General features: G+C 51.7%; 1 protein-coding gene across 2 annotated transcripts in view; it reads right to left on the bottom strand.

The window, feature by feature from the left end:
• The window catches only part of LOC144162268 (uncharacterized), a 196,361-nt gene that overhangs the window by 43,532 nt on the left and 132,845 nt on the right, over positions 1 to 19,984 (bottom strand). For both annotated transcript variants that reach the window (XM_077692746.1, XM_077692745.1), the window contains exon 9: positions 3,200 to 3,274. In XM_077692746.1, coding sequence (XP_077548872.1) covers positions 3,200 to 3,274 — 75 coding nt within the window. The remainder of the gene's footprint in view (positions 1 to 3,199; positions 3,275 to 19,984) is intronic.

Genomic DNA, 19,984 nt, shown 5'->3' with positions numbered 1-19,984 from the left:
AGGTTTGAAGAACGAGCTATTTTCGCTGAAGTGTAATGCGCATTCATTTTATGGCAGAAAGAATGGTGGGATGGAACAATAGAAATTACGAAAGTACACGTAAATATCGTAGCACCGGTGCTTTTCTGATGGAGACGAAATGCGAAAACACCCGTGAGTTCGAGATTTGGGCGCACGTAAAGGATCCCCAGGTGGTTAAAATTTATCTGAAGCCCTCCATTACAGCGCGCCTCATCGTGTGTGTAGTGTCGATGCATTAAACTCCTCAATCAATCAATTTATGAATTAAGAGTACTGCTATGTGCCATGTGCCATATGCCATGCGCCAAAACGGTAAAAAACAAAGCAAATGCGAATATCGATTCGGAACATGATGGCGGCGCCATCTAAGACTGATGGTAAACAAGGCTCCGAAGCCCTCTGAAGACTGAACGGCGCACTTGGAGTTCGTTTGAAGACCCGCCCACGTGACGTCATGGCCGCTGTCCGGAAACTCACGACTTTGTTGGATAACCAATTTTTTACTTGAATTAATTTCTCAGTGAATAAAGCATCATTTGCTATCGGGAAAGCGCTGGGGCCACCACAAAACGCTAATTTTTAAAAAAAATATTGCATTGTGTCTGCATGGGCCCTTCTGGAGTCTGTAGCTGAAATCGTCGAAACTCGCCTCGCTTCTCTCGGTTTGCTTAAAAGCTCGAAATTCACTCAATTTGCTCGTAGTAAGACAGCTGTGCTTTATTACAAGCAACTGGGAGGCCTAGTGCCGGCACACAACCATTTGTACGTATTTAAAAAGCAGAAACGTACAATTTAGATGCGCTCTTTGGTGGTACCCATGGTTCTTTTCCGCAGTAGCAGTACATACGTTAAGAGCGCCCGGATATCTTCACTGAGCGGGTAATTAGTCGCCGCAAAAGTTGTAGCAGACGGTCTTTGCACCGGTCCACCGCGAACGTGATGTTTTACAAGTGCGCGCATAAAACCTGTCTGAGATTTAAAACTTATTATTGAAAGAGTATTGACTCCGGTCTGCATAATATTAGGCACAGTCGCTCCGGCAGACTTTCAGTGAAAGGCATGCGCTTTACTTTCACATTCCTTAGCTTTAAAACAGCGCGTTTTATTTTATTATACGCAACTGCAGACTATTCTTTCAGTTTTTGTGCAACCGTATACGAATTTATGTCCCCTAAAACATATAAACCCAAGTCAATGATGAAACTGAAGAGCGTACGGTTTGATGGCGGCCCATGACGACACACGTTGATATGCCGCACAGACGCTAGCGCCAGATTCCTCTCTGGTGGATATTGTAAGAAACTATGGATTTCGATCCCTTCCTGGGACACAGTTCGCGCAGCCAACGCACAGGTTTACCATTGGTGACATTTGCGCGAGAGGTTTAAACATGATTTACAGCAACATTCCCGGCGGCAGTGACGCGCTGTGACATAATGTGAGAGAAGCGCACGCCGCCGTCCGTTCGCTCGTCACGCGATCACTCACTGAGACAGCAGCTATGCGCCATGACACTGCGCGACGCACAAATTTCTCATTACGCAAAATAGTAATCGTCAGCGATCTTTTTTACACCACAGCTTGATTAGGGTAAATTATTCACCATAATGCAGGTTGCCACGGCTCCCTCTTAACTTTGGCTTATCATGTGAATTCACAATTATTCTATTCATCTGACTGGCACCCATTCTCAATCGACACTGTACTGCCAAACACGTTCAAAGACAACGCACCAGGTAGAAAAATTCCAATCACCTCCTTCAATGTTCTGGCGTCCTTAGTCACTCTTCTAGCAATGAGCACGCCTTAAGCATTCGTTTTCAGAACTATTGCAAGACGCTGCAGGGCGGACAAGGATGGTTTCAGAGCTACAAATAAGATTTATCAACGCAGCAATGACCTAGGCGTATGTAAATACAGTAGCCTACCGTTTTTTCGGACTCCAAAAATGCGGATTTGCTGGATATTCTGGACGTTCCCGAGGGACAGCCAGTTGTCCCTTAGGAGTAATGTATAATTTCTAGGGCAAAATGTTCTGCGACAAAGCCACGGTACAAAAACCTTCAGAACACTGCAGCTACTGTAGCCATGGTGCGACTCCACAACGGCGCCATTTTGATTTCGAACCACCTGGATAGTTGCAGATTGGGTGGGGATCAGCTTGAATCTCGCCGGGTTAACAGATGCTTCGCGACATTTGGAGGCTTTGCTGCATGGGGCAGCAACATATTGGTGTGCCCAGAACTAATTAACGGACGACGAGATCGTGCGCAAAGTGACGACGTTGCCGCAAAGCGACTCTGACTGCGGCGAAGACACTCCCGACCCTACTTCGTGACCCAATGGCTACGCCACGAAAATTAAAAGGGAAACGGGAGAAATGCCAGCTTTACTCACTTAACCCGCAGCAGATAACGCATCGTTCGGCTCGTCGAATAAAACTCGATAGAGCTACAAAACGTACGATCATTCCGTTACAACAATATTTCATTCAGGCTTCATCCGCAGCGTCGCTGAAGGGCGCGTGGTGCTGCGGGTGAGGAGAAAGTAAGAGGAGAGCAGCGGAGGAGTAGGGAGCAGTTGGATCAACCTTAGCTGTTAAGGGGTCTTATTCTGAGTGCTATTGGGACATCATCTAGAGGACGGACTGTAAGCCAACCAACAAAGGACGTTTCGCCATCGGCTGCCTCTCTAGTCAACGTACTAACATTCGTCTCACATACCTGCTCCGGATACGTCAATAAGTAACGTCAAAAACACAGAACGCAGTGGGAGAATTGAAATACCTAAATTGACCACTTTCTCAGAGAATAAAGCATTGTTTGCTGCCTGGCAATTGCGGGAGGCACTATAAAGCACCTAATCGTCTTAATAAAACAAACTCGTGTTTTGTCTTCACGGCCCAGAAATTTCCGAATCTTCTAACACAAATACTTTCCCCAGAAATGGGGCATCGCTGCGAGCATAAATCGAGCTGCATTTTTACTTTGAGCAGTCGAGATTATTGCGTCTAACGCTTCCCAGACAAACTGATCCCAATGTGTTCGGTACCCGTGATTTGACCAACTGATCCACGCTGAGATTAACCGCAGAAATTCTCCCCCACGTTCCGGCAGCCAGCCTACGAGATTCCTTTCGTCTGATGCAAGGAACACATTAGATACAAAATCTTACATACCTCTGTGACCCTTTTTAACTCCGGATGGATATTGCCATAGTAGTCATCTTGGATTTTTCCCTGGCCGGCGTACTTCTGCAAAAAAAAGTCGACAACTGGTTTCTGCGATGCACATGCGCAACGTCAAAGCAGGGACGGTATTCTAGTGTTTTGTCCGTTTTGTGTCTGTTTTGAGCAAACTCTCATTGGCTGAAAGCGAACACCCGCATGTGACGCCATGCAAGCACGGCGGAGCTATGAACCGGGGCTTCTCAGCAGACGAGTTTCCCTTGCATTGTTGTAGGTAAGCTGGCGGAACAATAAACACATAAAAGGTAGTTAAAATGTGTTTACAGGAACAGTTGCGTGAAAGTCAACCCGAAGCATACCTACAACTGGAAGTAGGTCACAATAACACGGACACAAAACGGACCTTTTCCAAGAGACAAACAAGAACACCGCCCCAGGACAAGAATCTAGCACGCACGGGAGAACCGCGGCTTGATTATAGAACACATCACCAATGCAAAACCTACCTTTGTATTTGCACAATTCTAATACGCAGTTTTGCGGTGGAGGTCTACCGAGGTGAGGACGCGATACAAGAGGATTTGCTCTGTACACGTATGTGCCAACGGAAGATGACGATGAAAGGGATGATAATTGCTTCTGAATAAAACACGGTTCATGCTTTGCTTTGCCGTGCTGTCTAAAACTGTGAAAAGAAGCTTGGTCGGCCCCGCAGGCCTCCAGGGGGCACCGAGCAGTGCAGGCGTCAAAACATCGGCTCCCACTTCTGTAAATGTCTTTGGTCGGAAATTTGTGGTTCCTGTGGCTAAATTTTGCACAAATCGACCCCGCTTCTTTTGTGGATTACGCTGATATCGGACTTATTTCGGTTAGTGGTCCATTTACCGAACTGTATAAAATTTTCCGTCGGACCACGCCGCGACGCTGCTGACCCTAACGTGCTAGGCGACGCCGGAGGCGAGGAACGGGTAGGCTCAGGCCTACCCCGGTAAAGTAAGGCGCGATGCCTGAAGTTGAGATATTGGAGGGAGAAGAAACTTCCCGCGAAGAAGCGAATAGCCCTGGCTGGACTACAGTGGTGTGCAGAAGTACGAAGGTGCGCGCGGACGCCGCGCTGGGTAGTGTACCGCACGAAGGCGTGAAGGGTGGCCGCCACACGGTTGCCACGCAAGGCGTTGCTAAGCGCCTCGCAGTTGTAGCGAAGCTCCCTCGCCTGCCGAGGGACCACATACGCATCATCGTCAGGCTGAGAGATGGCCTAGACATTAAAAAAGTCAGTCAAATGCGGCTTGCACAGGCTCCGGCCATGGCGGCGGCTCCAGCCTCGGCGGCGACCGACGGTAAACATCGTTTGCCCTAACGTTGCTCAGAACATTCTGGTCGTTTAAACGCCGACGAAGAGTAACGCTCAGGCCTACGCAGGGATCCAGCAGATTCGGCAAGGCGAAGGATTGTACAAGGTGGCTCACATGCCGGCCCCCGATAACACCGGCAAGGGTTGCATTCGTGGAGTTGACGCCGGTATCAGTGACACTCAGCTCCAGTCAATGATCGTCAACCAACGGAATCCGAAGGCTCTAGAGGCGATTCAAGACCACCACTACGGTAGTAGTACTCTTCGACGGCATGAAGGTGCAACTACGTAATGTGAGGTGTCAGCATGCTGCGCTGCACGCTCTACAGGAGACAAAATGACGTCTGCTGCGGTTGGGGGGGCCTCGGTCACAGGGCAGACGTGTGCCCCAATCCCAGCAAGAAGGTGTGCATGGGGTTTGGGCTCGTTTCCCCACTGAGGACCACCCGTGTTCACCGAAATGTGCTCTTTGTGAGGGCCCGCAGCCTGTGGCGGACAATGTGCAAACAACGCTTTCAAGTTCCGTACGTCGTTCGACGCAGAAGACGGCGCCGGAAGCGCGCCAGGAAGATTCAGGAACAGCTGGCCCAGGAGGGCCGTTCACGTGACACCAGCGTGAGGAGTGTTCCCGGGCGGGGGCGCTCCGTCACGCCAGCTGGCCGTTGGTGCAGCCTCTCCAGGAGGCGCTCCCGCTCCAGGGGGCGCTTTCGCTCCCGGGGGCGGATAGAGAATGGTCCTACCTGGGCGGATCGAGCCAATCTGAAGCCAGAGGCACCACCAAAGCAAACGCAGGTAGCATTGCCAGAGCATAGGGAAGACCCCCCCCAGGGTAGCTAAACTCGTCCAAGATAATGCAAAGATAAGCAGAGCTCCAGAAAATGAGGGTTGACCTTGAGTCTTTCCGAAAGTTGCAGTTTACGCAGGTTGAACAGCAGATGCCTCCTTCAGTTGAGGCTCAGGCGCACTCGGGTAAACGTAGGGTCCCGGCCCAGCAAGGGGAATGGGATTCTATGGAAACCGAGTCCGGTAACGAAGTCCTAGAAAGCATCCAGCAGTCGATTAAACAGCTGGTGGAAGGCACCACACTATTCCTTAAAAGTCCGCAGTGGAGAGCACACAAGCGGCGTTGGCTTCACCACGCACGCCATCGAAAGGCCCAAGCAGCTCGCAGTCGCCTGCAGGCGGGGTAGCCGCAAACGCTCCCAAAGAGTGGCTAAACCACGGTAACACCCATGGCGCGCAATGATAGCGAGTTGGTCGTGTATCAGGGGAATTGTGCCAGTTTTAGGAGGCGCAGGGTTCCGATGCAGCAGTTTGTCACATTACAGGCGGTCAAACCGCACGTAACTCTACTACAGGAAACTCTCGGAGAGGCGCTGTCCTTCACAGGCTACCGGGTCATATCGGAGCGCGAGGAGGGTAAGCGAGGTTTGGCAACCTCGTTCGCAAGGAAATTCTCTTACCAGGTACATAAATTACAGATGGGCAAAACCAGGGCAGACGTGATTATGGCAGAAATCATCCGCAACAACTGGCTCAGTAATAGCGTATTTTGAATATATACAGCTCGCAGGCGGACCACCGGCAGGCATATGCGTCGATTTTGGCAAAGGCGGTTGCGCTGGCAAAAGTTCCTCACTCGTGGTGGCAGGTGATTTTAACGCTCCGCACGACGCTTGGGGCTACTCCAGGCAATCCGCTAAGGGTGTTAACCTGCTACAGGCGGTCACGGACTACTCTTAGCAACTCCTCACGAACCCGCGTTACCCAACGCGCACGGGATTGTCGGTCCAACGCGATACAATTCCGTATTTGGCGTTCATCAAGATCGTCACTGGAGCCAAGTGGCAGATTTTGCAGGAAAATCTAGGCAGCTATCATTTTATTATCTCAGTCACCCTAGAAGTCCACGCGGCTCCACCTAGGAAGTTAAAAGTAACCGACTGGGATGCCTTCCGGAAATTGTGGAAGGAGGACCTGGTGGAGTACGACTGCCTTGACAGCCTCTTCTTAAGGCTCAAGGAGGAGGCCAGAGCTGCGACCAAGGTTGTCAAACCGGATGTGAAGGTGGACAAGATGTACGTGCATCTTGCGCACCTCTTAGAGGCTACAAATTATATCCTCGCCCGTTGGAAGACGCAGAGACTGAATCGCAGGCTTCGAAAAAGTATTGCGGAGCTTAATCGATAGATTGAGGCTTACTCTGAGGAACTGTGCAAACAGCAGTGGAACGAGATTTCTTCTTCGGTTGACGGGAAGGTGCGTGAAGGGGGGGGGGGGGTAGTTGAACCCCCTAAAGCAACTGCTTGACGACTGCGAACTAAATGCAATCAAAGATTGACTATTGACAAGCTTGTTCAGGGACAAAAAAAAAGGGAGTGTCCGAAGCGGCCCTCCAAGAACTGGCAGACAGATACCTCCCGCTGGGCCCCTTGGAGGACGCGGATTATCCTCGTTACCGGGGGGCTGCGGTAGAGGCTATGGACGCCCCGTTCTGTGAATCTGAAATCTGGGAAGTCCTCCTCGGGCTCAATGGACTCTCTGCGCCGTGGCCGGATGGTATCTTCAACAAGCTTTTACGTTAGCTGGATGGCAAGTCCATCGGTATTCTAACCGATGAGATCAATAAAATCTTGGAAACGGGACTCGTCCACGAATCCTAGAAGACCGCCTCGGTGGTGCTCATCCCAAAACCGGGCAAGCCCCTTGCGCCCAAGAATTTCAGGCTCATTTCGCTTACGTCATGCGTGGGCAAGGTGGCCGAGCACGCTATTCACAATCGCGTGTCGCGGTACATCGAAGAAAAAGAACTGTTTCCCCAGAAGATGGTGGCCTCTAGGCCTGAATTGTCCACGCAGGACGTAATGCTCCTAATCAAACGTGAAATCACATTTGATTATACCAGAGAGATAAGGGGTATCCTAGCCCTAGATTTCACAAGCGTTTGCCAACATTGCGCGCAAGTTCATACTCGAGGCCGTTTCGGAAATGGGACTTGATCATCGTTTCCACGCATATGTGAGCGCCTTCTTTAGGTATCGTAGGGCTACAATTAAAAATGGTCAGATTAAATCTGTACACTTCAGCTTTGGCGCGAGAGGCACACCGCAAGGGGCTCTTATCTCTACTCTCCTGTTTAATATCGCCATGAAGGGCCTCCCGGAGCGCCTTGCCACCGTGCGCGGCACCAACCATGCGCTATGCGCGGACGACAATACCGTGTGGTATATGGGCGGGTCTGACGCCGGGGTTGAGCAGCGCTCCAGAGCGCCTTGGACATCACAGAAGACTTTTTAGCTGGATCGGGTCTCAGCCTTTCACTGGCCAAGTCTGAGCTTTTGCTTTACACGCTAATTCGTGGAGTGGGGGAGGGGAGTTAAACGCCTTACTCCTTTGGAGCGGGTCCCTATCACTTTGCACACACGGGACGGCCGAACGACACCTCTATTCCATCAGGGTCCTCGGACGCAGAATCCAAGTGTCGTAATACACAGACCATAGCGCGCATCACCTCCAAGACGGAGAGCATGATCAGGCTTATTCTCAGCGTCTCGAACCGCAAAGGAGGGTTGAGCGAGAGCAACCTCCTTCGGCTCCATCATGCGTTTCTCATGACCACATCAGTTATGTCGCCTTGGCGCTCGAGTGGTCCGAATATGAGGAGGCCAAAATCAACACTCTCATGCATAGGAGCATTAAGCGTGTGCTAGGTTTGCCTGTCAGCACCAGCACGGAAAAGCTCATGCAACTGGGCATTCACAACACCCTCTCGGAGGTAACAGAGGCTCAACAGACGGCCCAGGTGGTGCGCCTCTCGTCGCCACGGGGCCGTAGGCGCATCCAAGAATCAATTGGCTATGGCCCAATGGCGGTAAATGAACACCGTCCGTAAGGGATACATTTAGGTTGGTTCCCTTTCCAAGAAATGTACATCCACACTACAATGTAGGGTGCCGCAAAGCTTCGGCTCGATCTTAACACTGTCGCGGGTAGTCGTGAGCTCACGATTCGTGTAGACGCGGCTCAGTACGGCCGCTCGAATTGCTTCGTGGTGGTCCCCGTAGACCACCGGTGCGGGATGCTGAACTCTGACTGTGTCAGGAAGGTGACAGTGGCGGTGGCCGAGAGGTTGCCATCGCCTTGGCCATGAAGGACCCATTACGTCGGAATATCTTTACGTATTCGCGGGCTGCGGTTCGAGCATTTGCCTCGGGATCGATCTCGCGGGAGGCTGCGGCACCTCTTGATTGTGAGGGGGCCGCTGGACATCACACAACCAAATGGTTTCCGGCCCATATGGGGACAAACGTCCATCCCGACGTAACAACGCCACCGAGTTGGCCCAGGACCATGCAGGAGGATTATCTTACCACGGCGGTCCCGGCGGATTTGCGGGGTGGGGGGGGCGAGAGGTTTAGTGATCCCCTTCTAACATTTCACGCGGTCGTAACTCACTATCGTTTCTCTCGGAGGATCTACCCACCGACTCATCCAACGCTTACTCGGTCTGCGTCGTCGCCTTAAAAATTCTCCAGACGGGGTGCTTCCCTTCGCGGGGCAGGTTTAGTCATTTTGCACCCAAAAATTGACCCGCACTGTCCGGACTGCGGAGAGGCGTATTGCTCATTATATCACATGCTCTGGCAATGCCCTGCAATACGCGACGCTGTGTTCAAGTACAAAGAGGATTGCGAGGAAGCCCTCAAAAGCGGCGGTCTCTGTCAAGCTCCTGGCTGTCCAGAGGGCCTGCGAAAGGGCGGAGGGCCACGGCCTTCCTGTCCCTACGTGGGAACGGCCCAGAACTATAACCCCAACGTAGTTCCTCAGGACCAAAAATAAAAGTTCTCTGTCTCTCTGTCTCTCTGTCTCTCTGTCTGTCTGTCTGGTCGGCACCACGCTCGGCTGTTTCTGCAGACCATTTCTCGCTTTCGTTTCCTTTATCTTTTGGCAACAACTTCAATCACCTTCTTTCCCGCTAGACCGTGTTTGCGCCCCTTTTTTCGTTCTTTTTTCTTTGTCTTATAGCGAGTTACGAACGGCATGCAGACTGGCACAGCCCGGAGCTCAGATGCGTGGCTGGTGTCCGCCTGTTCTATGTACGTACCACCACGATCAGGTCTCACGCGGCACGCAGGGTTTAAACACTTTCACATTTGACATTTTGGGAGTTCTGTGAAGCGCTCCCGATTCCAGTTCAGCCCCTTGAAGGGGCCACGGCGACGAGATGCGGGTACGGTTCATTACTAAAAGACCACTTTGCCTCGGGAACAATGGTATTAATTATATCGCAAACTTCAAAAACAAATAATCACGATATTAAATTAAACATGTGAATCAGTGGCGACTCCATAGCCACTTTCCAGCCACTTTTCTATGACGTCACAGAATTTTGTTTCTGCGATTGTGTGTTAAATGTGTCACGAAACTAAACCTTAGCAAGCTACCTAGAAGGAGCAAACAGATTCAAGCTTGCACTTCCTCAACTCTTCTTTATTTCCAGTTAACATGTACAAATACCTCGGCCTTCATATATCAAACAGCCTAGCCAGGAATGCGCATGTTGACTGCGTATCTAACAATGCTAATCGCATGCTTGGTTATCTGCGTCGCACGTACGCCTCCGCCGTAAGCGACCCTTCTGAAACCTCACTTGTCATAGCTCTGGAAGCAGCCGAAAACCGAGCAGCTCACTTTCTGCGTAACAACGATGACAACATCTCTCCACTTTCCTGCTCTCTCAATGCGCTTAAAATGCTATCGCCTCTCCTCATTTCATGAAATTTTCTAACAGAACCCTATTCTTATTTCACTCGTCCCTCCCACATCTCTTCTCGATATGTTCGCGTGCATAAAGTAGGTTTATACCAACTAGCCGTACTAACATGTATACAGATTCCTTCAATCCTGCAACCAGCAATGACTGGAACCACCATCCGGACACCATCGTTGGTATACGTGATCCCGCTATATTCCCGAGCAGAAGGCTTGTTCTTTGTAATTAGAGAAAGTTGTGTCTTGTCTTCGGAACACGTTTCATTGTGTTAGGGCCGAGATGAAAGTAACAACAATGACAACTTTGGTTAGTTGATAGAGCACTGGGCTGCTACTTTGCAGACTCGGATTAAGAATGGGGCACTTCGGCTCCTGGTACTAACTTTCGAGCGCTTGCCTCTCCCTTTCTTCGCTGCGACCCAAACCATCACTGAAAAGCTGGGTGCCCGATTTGCTCTGCGTAACGCTCTTTGGAAAGTGGTGTTCGCGTCGGGGTGGCGAATGGAGGGGGACATGTGTTTGTGTGCTGAGCCAGTGCCCTAAACCGTGGCCTCCGTGATGAGCTGCCGATGTCCTAAATTGCTCCGGCCCTTCTATCCCGCGTGTTCCCCAGCAAAAATTGTAATTCGGCTAACTCGCAACGTGCCACGAGGTAGCGGTGTTAGCCGATGGCCAAAAAAAGTCGTGGGGCGGAGCGGTGGTAAAGAAGGGTAAGGTGGAAATGGGCTGAGGCAGCTCTATTAGGCTAGCTAGGAGTCGGACAAGTGGAATAAAGCAGTCAAGATCGTGGCTGGTGACAACCGGCGTCCCGATTCAGAGAGAAAGCCACTAATCATCATCATCACCTCATCATCACCATCATCATACCCGAGCACTGACGGCGGACTGTACGGACGTACGGAGTGCAGTGGTGGCACCGACAACGAAAGCAGATAAGCGTTTGAATTTTGTTATTCCGTTCTTTGATCGCTAATGAGTTAGAGAAAACAGATGCAGCTTCAGTCACTAGGGTTACGTGGAAAGGAGTAGGAGTTGAAACCGTACGGAAGCGCTCGAATCAAATGTTACACATGGTTGTTACACCTGGGAGTTCAAGTGCGTGGTAGTTAGAAAGAGTGATTAGTAGTCAGTCAAAAAGGAATTTGTTTTGCAGGAAAGCATTGCACGGCATATTTTACTTAGTGATTAGCGTAAACTGCGCGGGAGAGGGCAGTAGTATATAGGTTAGGGTTGGGCACGCCTGGGAAGTGCAGTACTATTTCACCAAAGAAGAAGCCGGGTGTGGTGTCAATGGGGTGTGAGCGCGAATACCCGCTCGAGGAGACGGGGTTAGAGCCGCTCCAGGAACCGGTAGGGCAGGATTTTATGTGCAGAGTGCGTGTGTAGCGTCGCGCTTCGAACGGATCGTGGAAGAAGAGCAGCAGCTCCGGTTGCAAGCTGGAGAGTTATAGGATGAGCTGAAAGGTGAACAGAAGCAGTGCGAGGCACTGGAAGAGAGGTTTGAGCAGATGGAGGGCAATCTAGCTCGGGACGAGGAACGACATTCAGGCCAACAATTACGTTCGCAGAGAGACAGGCGCGCCGAGAGTGCTTGTCCCTGATGCAAACGATGGCGGAAAGAGCAGCACTGGCTAACGAAAAGTACCACTTCGGCATTGGTAAAGAGGTGTAGCCAAACAGGGGAACCGGTCTAAAGGGATCCGAGCGATAACGAGGTCAGGCAGAGAGAACAAGTGGCCGCGCCGGAGGACCACCAAAAGAAGGGAGGTGGGAGCATGGTGATCCTGGCAGTAACCGAGAGGGAGATAAGAGGACGTGTGAGGGGGACATGAATACGCCCGTTAACCCACGGCCCTCAGTCTGCAGTGGCTGCAAAGCAACTGACCACGGTGGCGGTCAGACTTGTGACGCAGCAGGGGTGCTAAGAATCCCTGGACCTGGACAGGCCGCCATTGGAATCTGAACCTGGCAACGTTTAGCACGAGAACCTTATCTAGCGAAGCGAGTCTAGAGGTGGTGTTCGAGGAATTAAAGGGCATTACGTGGGATTGCATAGGGCTTAGTGAGGTTAGGAGGACAGGTGAAGCCTTTACGGTGCTGAAAAATGGCCACGTCCAATGTCACCGCGGTTTAGTGCACAGAAGAGAACTGGGAGTGGTATTTCTAGTCAATAAAAGCATAGCTGGCAACATAGAATACTACAGCTGTAAGGAAGACCATCGCCAACACCATACTCGTTTAAATAATGTAGGAGCGTGGACAGCACTGGTCATTCGCAATACGTGGGTATGTGACACAGAAGCCACACATGGAAGAGGCACCAACTCGTGGATGTCCCATCGCCATCGCTGGGACGAAGAAGAAGTCTCGTCTCGTTGGCTCTCCGTCTCGACTTGCTGGTCAGCGCGACTTGGTGCTTCGGTGCTACCGCTGCTGCTGGTGCGGCTGAAGAATAAAGCCTGAAAACCCTCTTATAGTTTTGGTGGAGGTGCAACGATCTTCGTTCTCTTACGCTGGAGCTCCGCAACCGGACACTCGACCCTCCCAGCATGTCTCGCAACGATGACCCCCGGCCTGCCCCGACACCCATCGTCTGCGCGGGTGCAATTCGTGAGCGGGACCCTCCCTCATTCAACGGCACCGACGAGAAAGACGCAGAGGACTGGCTTGCTACTTTTGAAAGAGTGAGTACCCATAACCACTGGGACGACCGCCTCAAGCTGAATAATGTCGAATTTTCCTTGACTGGGCTCGCAGAGCAATGGTTCTGGAACAACGCGGCACGTCTTAAAACGTGGCCTGAGTTTAAAGACGACTTCATAAAATCATTCGGTCGCCCCGCTGCTCGAAAACTCCTCTCAGAGCAGCGTTTGCGTGAGCGGGCACAGAAAAGGGGTGAAAACTTCACTTCTTACATTGAGGATGTTGTCGCCCTGTGCCGTAAGATTGACAGTGCCATGCCCGAACCAGAAAGGATAAAACACATTCTGAAAGGCATAGACGACGATGCCTTCCATATGCTGTTGGCGAAAAACCCCCAAACTGTGGCCGAGGTCGTTACTATTTGTCAGAGTTACGACGAGTTGCGGAAGCAAAGGGCTCTCACTCGGCGACCCCCCGCAGAAAATCAGTTTGTCTCCAGCTTGGCCGCTGATGACGGCGACGGTACCTTGTTGCAACGGATCCAGCAGTTTGTGCGAGAGGAAGTGGCTCGGCAGTTGTCTATCATCAACTATGTGCCCGAGCAAAAATCTTCTCTCGGCCCTGAACTCAGGACCGTTATCCAGCAGCAAGTCGCTGACTCTCTCCCAGCTGCACTGCCGCCAAGCCCCGTTGTTGCCCCTGTGCCCTATGCCGCCACCATACCCCAAGCTCCAGCGACTTCAACCCTGCCTTATGCAGACTCTATGCACCCCGTGACGCTGGCCGCTCCAATACACTTTGCCGACTCTATCCCTCAACGACCTTACGCTGAAGTCGCTGCCAGGTACATGCCTCGGAGCCCCGTCGTTTTCCCCACCACCCGGCCTTTACGTCCGCCGGTGTTGTCTGGTCCCTCGCTCACCAACCCTTGGAGGACGCTGGACAATCGCCCAATTTGCTTTGCCTGTAGGGCTCCTGGACACGTGGCACGCTATTGCCGCCGCGCCACGGTGACAGGACGCAATGCTGCCGCACCTTCTTCCTACGCCCATTCCCCACTCATGCAGGAAGCCACCGCGTATTCGCCGATGACGTCTATGCCGCCCGATAGTCGTGACTTCGGAACCCGTCGGTCTTCATCTCCGCGACGCCGCTCACTATCTCCCATGCGTCGTCGTCCTGTTCCAACGGAAGCGGAAAACTAGGCGCCGCAGTTCCGGAGGCAAGAACTGCGCCGTCGTCGATCTGCCCAAGGCCTCCTCCCTCTCCCGCAAACGTCATTCGTATTACCATAGATGGCGCTGAAGTCTTAGCCCTTGTCGATACTGGAGCCGCCGTTTCTGTCATGGACGCCAAACTTTGCCGCCGCTTGAAGAAGGTTAGGACGCCGCATCTTGGATTCTCATTACGGACTGCTACGGCTCATCCCATTGATCCAACTGGCATGTGCACTGCCCGTGTCGTTATTCAGGACGTCATGTATGCTGTTCAGTTCGTTGTCCTGCCTTCCTGTTCTCACGATGTCATACTGGGGTGGGACTTCCTTTCTGAACATAGAGCTGTCATCGACTGTGGCCGTGCCGAAGTAGAGCTCTTCCCGTTCATGGATCAAACCACCGGTGAACCGCCCGCTCCTTCTGCCATCAAACTGGTCCTCACGGAAGAAGTTAGCATTCCTCCTCATTCTGCCGTGCTAGCTTCTTTATCCTGCCCACTTCTGTCCAATGCGACAGTACTCTTTACGCCTTCTGACCTGTTTCACCAGCGACGTTGTCTTCGGCTTCCTTTCTCCCTGCTTCCCATTCGTAACTGCCAAACTACACTTCTCCTTTCCAACTACGGGTCGTGTCCGTGCACCTTGCAACGCGGAGAGTGCGTCGGCCATGTCGAGACCGTTCATTCTGTTGTCGCTGTGGCTGTGCCCGACGATTCAACCCCGCTTGAAATCAGTGGACTGTGTGCGCCTTCAGGAGCAAAATCCTCCCCGTCCGCAGACGTCTTCCTTCGCGCCATTGATGCCGACCTTTCACCGTCCCAACGAGACCAGCTTCTCGCACTGCTGAACCGATTTCGGACGTCTTTTGATTCTGTCCAGACTGATCTGGGACGTACCACCACTGTCGCACACACCATCGATACCGGTGGTCACGCACCCTTACGGCAACGTCCCTACCGTGTCTCCCCCACTGAACGCCGCGTAATCGATGAACAAGTCGAGGACATGCTCCAACGCGGTGTGATTCGACCCTCCACCAGTCCATGGGCATCGCCGGTAGTACTTGTCAAGAAGAAGGACGGCTCTATTCGGTTTTGCGTCGATTACCGCCGGCTCAACAAGATAACTTGCAAAGACGTATATCCGTTGCCGCGAATTGATGACGCTCTTGATTGTCTACAAGGCGCAGAGTTCTTTTCCTCCATTGATTTACGCTCGGGTTATTGGCAGGTTCCCATGGCAGAGGCTGATCGTGCAAAAACGGCCTTTATTACTCCTGACGGCCTGTACGAGTTTAACGTTATGCCGTTTGGCCTCTGCAATGCGCCTGCAACCTTCGAGCGGATGATGGATAATATTCTCCGTGGACTCAAATGGCAGACGTGCCTTTGTTACCTCGATGATATTGTGATCTTTTCTCCCGATTTTTCGACGCATCTGATTCGACTTGAACAGATTTTGACGTGCTTGACGACCGCAGGCCTTCAGCTCAACCTGAAGAAGTGCCGTTTTGCTGCCCGAGAGCTTACTATCCTTGGCCACGTTGTCTCTAAAGCTGGTGTCCTGCCCGATCCTGCCAAGTTACGTGCTGTGGCGGAATTTCCCAAGCCGACAACTGTGAAGGCCCTCCGCAGCTTCATTGGGCTGTGTTCATACTTTCGCCGATTCGTTCGCAACTTTGCATCTCTCATCGCGCCTTTGACAAAGCTCCTCAGCAAAGAAGGCGGCATCTGTGAGTGGTCCACGGCCTGCGACGACGCATTTACTAAACTGCGCCATCTCCTTACATCTCCGCCAATCCTGCGCCATTTCGATCCTGAGGCCCCTACCGAAATTCACACGGACGCGAGCGGAGTTGGTTTGGGGGCAGTTCTCGCTCAGCGCAAGGCAGGATATGACGAGTATGTCGTTGCTTATGCAAGTCGCACGCTAACAAAGGCCGAGACAAATTATTCTGTGACCGAGAGAGAATGCCTGGCCGTTATTTGGGCGCTTGCGAAGTTCCGCCCGTACCTCTACGGGCGCCCTGTCCATGTTGTCACAGATCACCACGCGCTTTGTTGGTTGTCCTCACTCAAAGATCCTTCTGGGCGGCTAGCGCGCTGGGCTTTGCGGTTACAGGAGTATGACATTCGCGTCACGTATCGCTCAGGCCGGCGGCACAATGATGCTGATGCCCTTTCGCGCTCCCCGCTGCCTCATGACAGCGACCGGGTCTCGAGCTCCGACTGCTACGTGTCGCCATTGGAGATCCACTCTATGTCGCCCGAGCAAAAGAAAGACCCTTGGATTTCCTCCATGTTGGACTTTCTGTCTGGCTCATCGACGAACGCTGCATCTCGGACACTACGCCGGCAAGCGTCGCACTTTGCCCTTCGCGACGGACTGCTTTTCCGTCGCAACTACCAACCCGAAGGTCGCAAGTGGCTCTTAGTAATTCCGCGCCACCTACGCTCTGAAATGTGTGCCTATTTTCACGAAGAGCCACATTGCGCCCATGCTGGTGTCCCCAAAACATACCAGCGTTTGCGCTTGCGGTACTACTGGCGAGGCATGTACCGCTTCGTTCGTCAATACGTCCGTTCGTGTGTTCGATGCCAACGCCGAAAATATCCTCCCCGCAAAGGAACTGGGCCTTTGCAGCCCTTACCGTGTCCAGCAAGACCATTCGACCGTGTAGGAATCGACCTTTATGGACCTCTTCCTTGCACTGCAGATGGCAACCGATGGGTCGTTGTTGCTGTCGACTACTTGACCCGGTACGCCGAGACTGCCGCCCTGCCTGCTGCTACCGCACGCGAAGTAGCCTCCTTCCTACTTCGGCACTTCATTTTACGGCATGGGGCGCCGCGTGAACTCCTCAGTGATCGAGGAAGGGTTTTTCTGTCTGAAGTTATAGAGGCCCTTCTTAAATCCTGCCGCAAGATCCATCGCACCACCACGGCGTATCACCCTCAGACCAATGGACTGACCGAACGTTTCAACCGCACTCTGAGTGACATGCTTGCTATGTACGTCGCGGCGGACCATTCCGACTGGGACGCAGTACTACCATTCGTGACCTACGCATACAACACCGCCACGCAGGCCACGACCTGCTTCTCTCCGTTTTTTCTTTTGTATGGCCGTGAGCCTTCATGCACACTGGACACCATACTTCAATATCGGCCCGATGAGTCAGAGTGCACGCCCATCTCCGACCTTGCCAAGCACGCCGAAGAGTGTCGTCAGTTGGCCCGATCGTTAACTACGGAAGATCAGCAGCGTCAGAAGTCGCACCACGACGAAACGACTCCCGCTCCTACCTACTCACCAGGGTCGCTTGTCTGGCTGTGGGTTCCAGTGTCGTCGCCAGGCTTGAGCAGTAAACTGCTTTCGCGCTACCAGGGTCCCTACCGCATCGTCAAGCGGACGTCTCCAGTAAATTATGTGGTTGAGCCTCTCACTCCGCCGCCCGATCAGCGTTGCCGCGGCAAAGATATAGTCCATGTTCAGCGCCTCAAGCCTTACATTGACCCCGTCGTAGTTTCATCCCCCTGAGTCGCCAGGATGGCTCTTTCGTTCCCGGGGGCAATTGTAAGGAAGACCATCGCCAACACCATACTCGTTTAAATAATGTAGGAGCGTGGACAGCACTGGTCATTCGCAATACGTGGGTATGTGACACAGAAGCCACACATGGAAGAGGCACCAACTCGTGGATGTCCCATCGCCATCGCTGGGACGAAGAAGAAGTCTCGTCTCGTTGGCTCTCCGTCTCGACTTGCTGGTCAGCGCGACTTGGTGCTTCGGTGCTACCGCTGCTGCTGGTGCGGCTGAAGAATAAAGCCTGCAAACCCTCTTATACAGCATTAATGAAAGGGTAGCAGGTCTTGTAATTAGGCTTAATGAGAGGTGCAAACTCAAGCTGCTACAGGGCGACGTTCCCACATCCAGCCACGACGACCAGGTAGTGGAACGCTTCTATGAAGATGAAGAATAGGCAATGGCTAAAGTAAAAACACAGTAGAGACTTCAATGCTAAACTAGGCAAGAATCAGGCTGGAGACCAGGCACTTCAGAACTATGGTCTCTGCTCTAGAAATAGCAGGGGGGACATACTAGTCGAGTTCGCAGGAGTAACCTATGCATCATGAATTGCAAACGGGAGAGCCAGAAGTGGACGAGGAGGAGCCCGAGTGGGGATCATAAAAATGAAGTTGACTTCATATTATGCGATAACCCTGGTGTCGTGCAGGATGTGTAAGTGCTCGGAAGGGTGAGGTGTAGTGACCACCGTATGGTAAGATCTCGAATTAGGCTAGACTTAAGGAGGGACTGCAACAAGCTAGTACGAAAGAAGACGATAATGAGCTACCAGTAAGACGTAACGTAGAAAAATTCAGGATCACGCAACAGAACCGATATTCACCTCTTTCCGAGGGCGCAGAGTTTACTACACAAGAAGTCAGCAACAACCTTACACGCATTATCACGGAGTGTTCAGTACAAGTCGGGGGTCGGGGGCACGATGACTAGACAGGATACCGGTAAACTTTCCAAGGAGACGAAAGCTCTAATTAGGAAACAGCAAACCACGACAATCTCCACTCTAGCTGACAAAATAGAACTAGCGGACCTTTCGCAGTTAAGCGTAAGACAGCTGACGTCAGGAAGTATAATATGGAAAGGATCGAATACGCTGTAAAGAATGGAGGTAACCCCAAACCAGTGAAGAGGCGTCTTGGCGTGGGGAAAAATCAGAAGTATGCACTTAAAGACAAGCAAGGCAATGTCGTCACAAATAGGGATAAATTAGTCACAGTAGCAAAGGAATTCTATAGGGCTCCGTACAGTACCCGGGACATCCAGGATAATGCCGAACGAGAAGGTAGTTCAGAGGAGATAGACATCCCACCAGTAACGGCAGAAGAAGTAAGGAAGGCTTTGAAAGAAATGAAGGGGGCAAAGTACCTGGTGAGGATCAGATAACAGCACACCTTTTGAAGGATGACAGAGAGCTTGTACTTGAAAAACTGGCAAACCTGTATAAGCAATGCCTAATGACCGCAAGTGTACCGGAATCTTGGAAGAACGCGAACATTATCCTAATCCATAAGAAAGGTGACATAAAAGACTTGAAAAATTACAGGCCGATTAGCGTACTACAAGTCGTCTACAAGGTACTTACCAAGGTAATCGCTAACAGAATTTCTGCAATATTATATTTCAGTCATCCTGAAGAACAAGCAGGGTTTCGTAAAGGCTATTCAACAATAGACCACATTCACACGATCAATCTGGTGATAGAGAAGTGCGCTAAGTATACTGAACCCCTGTATTGGCGGTGAGATGTTTGAGTGGCGCCCCCTGGCTCTGACGTCGGCTTAGGGACTCGCGCCGCTGTCGTCTGCTACACTCCGCTTGTGAGAGCAGCAGTGTCTGTGCCAGAAATCGCCCACTTTCTTGCTGTAGTGCGTTAAAAAGCATGTTTCTAGTGATTCAGTTATTTTGCCAGCTTCTGGCGCATCTCAATAATTTGAAGCTGTATCTTCCACAAGTTTGCAACACACGAGGAGATGGAGAACAACTTTCTTCAGGGCATCGGTCAGAAGATCGTGTGTAACTCGTCTTTTCTAGCTTTTTCGCGAGGATCAGCGATCAGAGCTTCTCGATAAGTATTCAAAATGCGTAGGCTTCCCTGCAGTATTTTTGAGATGCTCTTATGAACACTCAACAGTCTAATGCTGCGTACCAAGCACACGCGCATCGCACAGCAGGAAATAAAACGGCTGTCTTCTATTTATTTCGT

The sequence above is a fragment of the Haemaphysalis longicornis genome, unplaced genomic scaffold, assembly GCF_048455015.1.
Source record: "Haemaphysalis longicornis isolate Haplotype H1 unplaced genomic scaffold, Haemaphysalis longicornis Haplotype H1 scaffold_12, whole genome shotgun sequence".
NCBI classification, from domain to species: domain Eukaryota; kingdom Metazoa; phylum Arthropoda; class Arachnida; order Ixodida; family Ixodidae; genus Haemaphysalis; species Haemaphysalis longicornis.
Note: the sequence above shows the minus strand (reverse complement) of the source record. Positions and strands in the feature narration are given on the sequence as shown.